General features: G+C 42.0%; 1 protein-coding gene across 5 annotated transcripts in view; it reads right to left on the reverse strand.

The window, feature by feature from the left end:
- Positions 1-3,245: 3,245 nt before the first annotated feature.
- The window catches only part of sh2b3 (SH2B adaptor protein 3), a 47,692-nt gene continuing 41,506 nt past the window's right edge, over positions 3,246-9,431 (reverse strand). For 4 of the 5 annotated variants that reach the window (XM_035657866.1, XM_035657868.1, XM_035657869.1 and 1 more), the window contains exons 5-8: positions 9,054-9,145; positions 8,415-8,629; positions 7,980-8,157; positions 3,246-7,450 (exon numbers count right to left, since the gene is read on the reverse strand). In XM_035657866.1, the coding sequence (XP_035513759.1) occupies positions 7,113-7,450; positions 7,980-8,157; positions 8,415-8,629; positions 9,054-9,145 (823 nt within the window). In that variant the 3' untranslated portion in view covers positions 3,246-7,112. The remainder of the gene's footprint in view (positions 7,451-7,979; positions 8,158-8,414; positions 8,630-9,053; positions 9,146-9,431) is intronic. The other variant, XM_035657865.1, reaches the window with a different exon arrangement.

Here is a 9,431-nt window from a genome sequence, read left to right on the forward strand (position 1 = left end):
ACTTTCTCTCACATCCTAGGCCCCATAATCGGCAGTCCGGCTTCATGGGTGCCATCCCCTCACCATCCGGCCGCGCCACCACCCACGGAGTGATGCTCGATGGCGTACCCCAGGGTCCCTCGCAGGGGGGTCCGCAGCCACCAAATGCCCAGACGGCCTCAACCCCCGATACACCCGTTCGCTCCACCGACACATTTCTCCTACCTGGCCACAGTCCACAAGGTTTGGTTGTATTTTACACAACTGGCACACTCCATGCGGGGTCGGGGTGGTGACCGGGGTGTCAGGACAGTGGTATAGGGGTTGCTCGTTTCCGCTCCTTTTCAAATGAAAGGAAATCTGCTTGAGTTAAGCAGATTTTAGTTGCGGTTTTTTTTCCCAATGCTGCGGCCGCTGCCAAAGGTTTCTAGGGTGTTGAGTTGGTCCCTGGAACTCCAGGGATAGCTAGCTGGGAACGTGGGCTCATCTTCGATAGCCCAGCAAAAACTTTGTCTATGCAGCAGGAACGCGACATGGGGTCAGTTGTGCTGGCCGAGTGTTGTGTTTTTCACGAGTTATACTTATCAGGAGGTGGATTGCTACGGCCCGGGGCCGCTGGAAGATTAGAACAGGTGGGTGGAGTTCCCCTGTATACAGTTCGTTGTCTCTGTCCGCTAGCTATGACACTAGCTGTTCGTCTTTTTCTTCAAAGATAGCTCGGATACTGGTGACAGTGCTGCTTAGTGGGTTCGGCTTGTGCTTTTCTTCATATTTGTGGTCCGCTTACTCTTTTAACACTGGAAAGCCTGCGTTAGGTTCAGGGGAGAAGAGGAGAAGGAAGAAAACGAGTTACAGGCAATGTTCTACATTGGAACACTGGTGACTTCTGTGTTTTTCGAGATGCGGCGGAACACCAACCAATTGAAGACTGTGGACAATGCTGAATCCAGAAGCTTTCACGTTTTCCCCCATTTTTGTCTCGTCTCTGCAGTGCAACGCTTCATCGATGCAGCAGCACGCTGTAGATTAGGGAGGCGCTCCAGGCCGGAGCTGAGGGACCCGCTCTGCGTGGTCGCCGCTGTCTCAACCGCAGGCCTTCATACCAGGGCGATTTGCAATGAGGAATGGGAGACGCCTCCCTCTCCTCTCTTTCCTTCTGCCTCACCGAGGGACATGCTTCCATCAGCTTTTCTCTTGCGGCCTCCCGCCTGCCTCTGCTCTCTCTGCTCTCTTCCCTCCGCTCCCCTTCTGCCCTCCGCTCCCAGACGTTAGGGAATAACGAGAAGTGTAACAGGTTGATGCGCAGTGACATGTGTTTAACAAGCGTAGGAGAGTTTGTTAATGGGACGCGCAAGACTGCTCCAATTAGGGCCCCGGCAGACATCTGCAAACACAAACGCGCAGGCACAGGGGCACACTCAAACAAAAACACCCCGCCACAGGCACACGGAGGTCACACACAAGTCACACACACCAGACACACACACACACACACTTTCAGGGGTCCCAAATTGCAATTTGAGTCAGCTTGCCAAGTAAGACGTGAAAGAGAGAATGAGAGTAACTAATCAGTGAGACTGAAGAAGAAAATTCAACTGGAACTTGTATTTTGTCTGCACCTTGTTATGGAAAAAAAAAAAGAATCTTCCAACCTTTAGACAGTATTAATCTTACTGTTTATTGTTGCTGCTATGTGCTGCGTTTGTTTCCAGACTACATGAAAGGTTTCTAACCAAACTAAAAACGAAACATGACAAGAAGCTTCCTGTGAAATAAACACGTTTTGGCAGCCAAGAGGACGGGAGGAACGTTATTTATGAAATTATAATGGCTGAGGTGATCAGATCCCACTTCTCACCCGACCCTTATGTAACTTTTAAGTTAAAACTTTTACTTTGTAGATAATATAAATAATTTAAAAAATGAGCAAAAAAATTTAAAAACAATAAAAAAGTTTTAAAAACTGAATGGCTTACTGTGGTTGCATTGCATTGTGGGTTTCTTATCTGTTTATCACCGTGAACATGGACACTGTAGTTTTTTTATCAGTCCCACCACATACACACTCCTGCTACTGTAAATACTCATGAGTGCACCATTTTTATTTCACTCACGTCTCAAATATGTATTTAAACTTTATTCAGAAAGTCTCAAGATCTCTTATAAGACAACAACTGAGGATAGATTACATGTTTAGATCACAACACATTGAAACATAAGTTGATTTACAGTAGAAAGGTGCAGAATACAACACACTCCTGTTTGCTACAGTTCACAGCTGTCAGAAATCTGAATGTAGATTTGAATTGTTTTTAAAGTAATGATCTCTACGTTCTCGTTCTTTGGTTCTTTGGCCGCACATACGGCCTTAAGTGGTAACTGCAGGTGTACTTTTGGACCTCACTTCCCAGAGATCCAAACATCTCGTCTGTATGTTTACTCACAATGCTAGCAGAGACTGCAAAAGACAGCACCTTGCTTCACGCCGAAGTGAGTTGAGTCACCATTGTGTTACCTCATGTGGTATTAGTGACTTATCTGCCAATATTTTAATTGATTAGTTATAATGTGATTTATCAACTAGAAATGCTGACATTTGTTTATTCCAGTTTTTCCACTGAAAGCATTTGTGTCTTTTGTCATATATGGTAATACACTGTCAATGTGACTGTTACGGGCTCGTCTTACAAGACAAGCATTTTGAAACCTTGGGCTGTCTGAAACTGCCATTTTTACTATTTTCTGAGATTGACCAGTCCGAATGAGTAACTGGGAGTATAATCAGCAGATTATTGTGTTATGGGCTTGAAATCCCAATAAACAGTGTAGAAACTGGTAAGAATACAGTGTTTCGAAGTGTATTGCTGCTACGCCAGAAAAAAGATTATGACAACATGAAATGTTTGTTATAACGAGATGACAACATATTTCCACTTTGTTACGACATACAATTATCACATTATAACAAGTAACATTTTATATTCTAACAATATATTCATAACATTGTTACAATGTGTTATAATGTGAAACGTTTTGTTACATGAAACCTTTCACAAGATAAATAATGTTATAACATGAATTTTTTTGTTTTAATATGGGTTTGTATGTTGTAATTATGCACAAATATCTTATAACATAAAATTTATTTTTAGAACATAAAAAACAGCTTGTCATAACAATAAGCTTTTCATGTTACAACATCCATTTGACTTCTTCTGGTGTGGCAGCAATATGTTTCCATAAGTCTGCGTTTCCAGTCTTTATGCGAAGCTAAGCTAACCGGCTGCTAGCTGCAGCTAGCTTCATATTTAACATGAAGCTCTCTGAAGGAAGTGAAACTCCCCAAATATTGAACTACTCATTTAATGTGTAATAATTTCAATCAATCTGAGAATATATTGTAATCTTATTTTGACTTTTGATGGTGGAGATCGACAAAACGGTAAGTACCATTTATCTGCAACCTCTCTAAACTCCATCCATCACCTGAATATCTTTCACTGGTTCATCACATGCTCATCTCTCTCAGCATGTTCTAGAAAAACAGGATGACACAAAGACGTCAAAAGTCCAAGTTCTTTTTTTTGGTTAGGTTTATTTTACAAAAAGTCAAATATACAGTTGATATATATATATATATATATATATAATATAATTTAGATGCTTATTACTGAAAGGGATGCAAACACAAATTTCAGATTCTTAAAAGCTGTTGAGGGGATGTTTGGTTGAACTGGAATGTTTACAGTGCTAAGTTAACAAACAGAATGAACAGTATTGAGAACATAATACATTCAGCAACTGGACATTTTAAAATAAACACAGACTAAAGGTGTTGCTGGAGCGGATGTTGAGGATTGAAGACACCTGAGGTACATGGGGATGTTCTAAAGCTCTCGATTCTTGCAGACAAATTCGAGTGAACCATGAAACAAAAATTAGAAGCCATGAAGCGACAGGAAAAAGTGGTAGCCCTGGTTTTAAATATAGCATTTATTCTGGGAAATTTGGCATTTGTCAAATACTTTTTTTCCTTCAGTCTATGAGCAGGTGCAAACACTGAATTCTCACTCACTTAATCTATCCATCCAGAAGCCTCTGATCGCTCCCTACATACATAAAAAAAAAAAGGTGTGAAGCACTGAGCATCTTTCAGATATTGCACTACACAAGTTTTGCACCACATCACACCCTGAGCTTTCAGGGAAAAAAAGGGGAAAAGCAACAGCAGCTTTCTGGCAAAGGCACAGTCATTCTCCCTAACACAAAAAAATAAACAATAAGTCAGCAAAGAGAGGGGACTGATAGTCAAAATAGTTATTGTTACCGTTGCTTTTCTTTAGCAGGAATGAAACACAGAGGTGGCGAGTGATTTGTTTAGACTCGGGCACATAAAAGGCAGGAGGACCAACCGTACTTTTGCCAAAAACATCCTTGTTTTTGTTCCCCTTATAAATACTTTAAAGATGTCAGTCTTGATCATGATGATACATTAACTTCACAACCATTGTAAAAAAAATGTTCCTTTGGTAGACGAAGCTGACTTATTGCGTAACGAGAGGAGTATTCACAGCGGACTTACTCTGGTCATGTTCATGAGGAAATGAAGCTGCGTTTATGCGTTTCTCTTAAAAAAAACAACAGGAAACTACAACGATAAAGAGGGCAGACAGACAGAGACAGACAGACAGACAGACAGAATTGGGTCTAAACCATACGTTAAGCAGACTTTTACTGAAGGTAAATGTTAATCAAGTGCTAAAGTTAGTGTTAAAGCAAGGTTAGAAGACAAAACAGACAAAGTCCTAGCACACTATTTCCCAAAGGCATCCCGCAGCTAATGGAAGTGAAGCTTCAGTTATTGAAAGAGAATTACAGAAAACTGGACATTTCAGCTTTGGTGTGTCAAAACTACTGTTTTTAGGTGAACTATCTATTAAGGAGCTATTCTGTAAGGAAAGACCAGTTTCACGAGTCAGAACGCGACTGAAAACTAATCTGGTTTGGCCACAGGCTGATCTGGAGACGGAAACACCATAAAGTTTGGATGGCTTTGGGTTAGAACTGAGCTCTTTCAGATGCTTCTGAGGAAACTTACTGATGGTGGATGAGATAAAATAAACTGGTTATTGGATAAAAATGCTTGCTTTGGTCAAGGCTTACTTTTTTGGATGTATTCCTAAATAAAAACGTAGTACGTCAGCTCTTGACAATGAACCTGAGATGCCAAACCTTCCTCACAGAGGCTCTCATTTAAAACAGAGAAGTTCTATTAAAAATGATGTATAGTGTAAAAATACATTATTTTCACAGTCCCTCCTCGGTTTTTCAATTGGCTGCTGTGGTGAACAGAAAATACTTACTACACATATTTAATGCTGAGTGTGAAACGTCGAAGACATGATGCTGTTCCCAGAGTGGACATTTGCCTGATGAAGCTGTGAGAAAATAAAAGTTCATATCTACAGAGGCACTTCAGTCTTTCAGGAGTTACATCATATCACCGTCTACCTTTAAAAGCCCTTCACGGGTTTATTGTTAGATTATCAAACCACGACGAAACTAACTTGAAAAAGGTGTCAAATGTTTTAAGGTTGGCTTCAAGTTTCCAGCAGTCTGACCCTCACTGTTGTCAAATATGTGACTGCTTAGATTCAATGACTACTTTGTTTTGGTCTGAACGTGCGTTGTTTTCTCCTCTTACGCTCTTTGGAGTCAAGTCTTTTTTATGTTTTCTACTGGGCGCCTATTTCTACTTTATGTGTACAAAATTCACAATTTTAATTTTTTTTATGCCACAACACCAATAGAAAATAGAGTGGCATTATTATAGTAAAATAATGTCACACCTGTAAATAAATAAATATATATATATATATATATAAAACAGGGCAGAAGAGCACTTTTTTTAGAAATTCATTTGGTGGCACAAAATACTTTTTGTGACTTGAAACTCTTAACATGTATCCGGGAAACGTGACTTTGTATTGTTTGTAGCACGCAGTGCTGAAGGTTGCAGGACGACAAATATATATAAATTATATTATTGTATTTTGCATTTTCTTGGTTTTTGGAGCAGAAATGACTTCTGTAAGACCTTCAAACGCTCAAATTGGCACATTCATGCTGATGGACTAAACTTTCAATCATCTCACATACACCGTGACAAACACATCCACACACACACACCACAAACAGCAACAAGTTCCCACTGCTGTTGGTAAAAACAGTGCTGATGAAGAAAGCTGATCTGGAATCCTTTCTGTGGCTCTCTGTATTTGCTTCAGCGAAGGTTTTGAAGGAAGGTGGAAGCAGATCGGTTATAGCTTCCCAACTGACTTTAACCACTTTTTCCCCTTTTTAATTACATTTTTGTAATTTTTCTACAAAAGAATCTGTGTATATAAAAAATACACATTGTTTCCAAAGTGCACTGAAAGCATTGTACACTTAAATATATAATAATGCGCAAGGAATATCTAATAAGAGTGTACAGACACTCTGAAATAGAGTGCTTTTTCGTTTGTGTATAAAAAGGTGGGAGTGTGCTCCACACAAAGTTTTGTGTGTGAAGATTAAATGTCTTTTAAATATTTTAAAGGAGCACTTGATTTAAACAATGTCACAGGCAGTGCCTCCCCGTCAGATCAGGTTAGGTGCCAAAGAAGTTAAATCAAGTGCACCTCAATGAATTCACAACAATAGAAACATTTAAAGATATTTTTTGCCTGGGCTCGAGGACAGCAACACATCTGGCTCTCCCTCTCTCACACAGAACCTCAACATCAATAAAACGAGAATAATCATCACGGTCAACACTGTTATTAAACTCCCAAAAATACATTCACTGTGGACACTCAGGGTGGAGGTTGTGACGGTCTGACGCTGGTAAACACGCTCCCAGCACAGACATAGTGAGTGTGTGTGTGTATGTTTAGATATACACACTGCTGCGTGTCAACTGTTCGCTGCAGTTCATGAGTCTGCTATAATCCTAATAGCATCATGAGCTCTGAGAGTCTCACACACCCACATGAAACTGGGTGGGGGTAACAAAATTTGTCTTATGATGTGTGCACAATCACGTGTGACTACTATCTGTCAGAAGTGATGGAGGTGTCTGACTCAACGGGTCAAAGCAACATGTACTGGTTGTCTATCGCCCGCTTGCGACCTCGCTCAGGCTCCAGCTCGTAGTCTGAGTCCCGCTGAGGGATGTGGGGGCGATGCAGGGGTCTCCTCCCTACCGATTCACTCCGACCCAGAGGAGCGGGGGCTGACGAAGGAGGGTCTGGGACGGGGTTGGTGCGAGTGAACGGGTGGTTCCCCGGCTGGGACACAGAGCTGGGACTGGCGCTGGTGGTGGTGGAGCAGGAGGAAGGGGGATGACTGGAGCTGCGAGCCAAGCTGTAGTGAGCCAAGCTGGGCTCGGAGCTCCACCGATGGAGGGAGAAAGGGACGAGAAGAGCGCCTGAGAAAAAAAAAAAAAAAAAAGAGGAGATGAGAATTTTGGTGACTACATCGAGCAAAAACTACAACTTCCTCTAATTTCTGCTGCACACCTGCTCACCATTACACAACAACACAGGAGTGTCATTTAAGGATAATTCTCTCATTTCTGAAATATTAACACCGCACCCACCGAGTTCATCTAATGGGACCTACAGCAGTTGTCCTAGTTGTGCACACAGTTCTTCTTTTGTGATCCTTCATGATAAGTTTTATATGTCCATGAAAGTAATGTATATATTTTTTGGTGAGAAAACTATGTTTTTGTTCAATACAAATAATCATTTCTCAGATTTATCCGTTGGCGTGTTCCCAGCTCTCAGCAGTTAATCATTGAGTGCAAAGTTACCACAACCAATAAAAAAGAAAACTACAAAAATAAGACCAAAACTGAAATCAACATGTTTATGTACAAGTCAAATTCAGCCATTGCTACAAACACTCAATCAATATGTTTTCTGTTTCACAAAGACACATGACATGAGTCTCACCTTGTGATGGAGGGCTGGAGCTCGCCACTACGAAGCTGGACAGTGTGACGGCACCGGCGGCTCCGCACTCCAGTGGGATGGGGAAGAGGCGGAAGTGACTGAGCATGTCCATAACAGAGGGGAAGCGCAGGTGCTGTACCCTGCACTGACCCCATTCTGTTAGAGAGAGGCGCAGGTGCTGCAGAGACAGACAGATGGAGACGTAAGCAAAGAAAAGTATGAAAAGTGAGTCTGACCCGGAGCGGAATGGCGAGCACCATTTCTTTACCCCGGTGGTCGGCACCAGTTTGATGTATGCACGCGAAAAGAAGAGCGATGTGGGTTGGGGGAAAAGTGTTCATTGATGTTACTAAATTATTTGGTGAACCACTTCCGGATGTGAACTAAAACGCTGGTGTAAACACGTTTTGCTGTATCAGACATCGTGAGACGTACCTTTGCTTTTCCCTGGTAGTTGAACGTGAGGACGTAGTCTCCTCTGCGTGTCTCGCTCTGTCGGACCAGAAACACTCCGTGTCCCTCCGGTCCTGAGCTCTGAACCAGGTAGGCTGCCTTGACGCGGGAGATGGGGCCGTGGAACCAGGGGTAGGAGATCAGGAATTGATCAGCCTTCTGGACTACCTGCTCCGGGAGGGCAAAGGTGACGGGGCCTGGAGAGGTGAGAGAAACAAAATGGTTTAATTTTTCAAAAGTGGCAAGCTCACAATGAACTCTGCTGGCCCCCCTTAGATCTGGTGAACACAGGAACATTTAGCAGCTAATGCGTCAGATATTTCTCCCAGGAGTTGGTGGAGACTAAAACGGAGCTAAAAGATGAGTGAGTACTGGACTTACATTCATCAGGTGGACACAAACATGATTTCAAATAAATCGTTGCTCCATATCTGATGGATGTATAAGTAAGCAACTGTTTATCATATTATCACCATTTATGCATTTATTTAAAGCAGAGAGGCTGTTTGAGAAGACTTTATTCCAGACAGAAGGCACATGGGGACAACATTATCTGGGTTCATCATCTACACCCTGATTGTTGAAGTATTTTGCACGGAAGCCCCTCGTCTCATCACTCACTTTGACTTCCTAACTCTGAGCTCCCTCTGCGATTGGTTGGAGCCGAGCTGTCGGTTGGGGACGGGAGTGGCTCCAGATCCACACTGCCGGACCTGAAGGACAAGAACAGATTCAGATTACACAAACTCTCCAACACACGCATGTTAATCTGACTGTGGAGCACCTGAAGCGGAAAATTGTGTTTTCATTTGTGTTTTATCATCTGTCTTATAAGAAAACGTCATCTCAAGATCAGAATCTTCTTTCTCTCTTGTGGTGAAAAGATATTTAAGTTCCATATATATATTCCAGTTTCCATTTAGTAACTGTGATTACTCCAGTGTCTGGAGCACAAGCAACAGAGATGGTAAGAATGAAAGAGAGAGGTGTGTGTGTGTG

Source organism: Morone saxatilis, unplaced genomic scaffold (assembly GCF_004916995.1).
Source record: "Morone saxatilis isolate NCDOM2014 unplaced genomic scaffold, NCSU_SB_2.0 Contig16, whole genome shotgun sequence".
In the NCBI taxonomy this organism is placed as follows: domain Eukaryota; kingdom Metazoa; phylum Chordata; class Actinopteri; family Moronidae; genus Morone; species Morone saxatilis.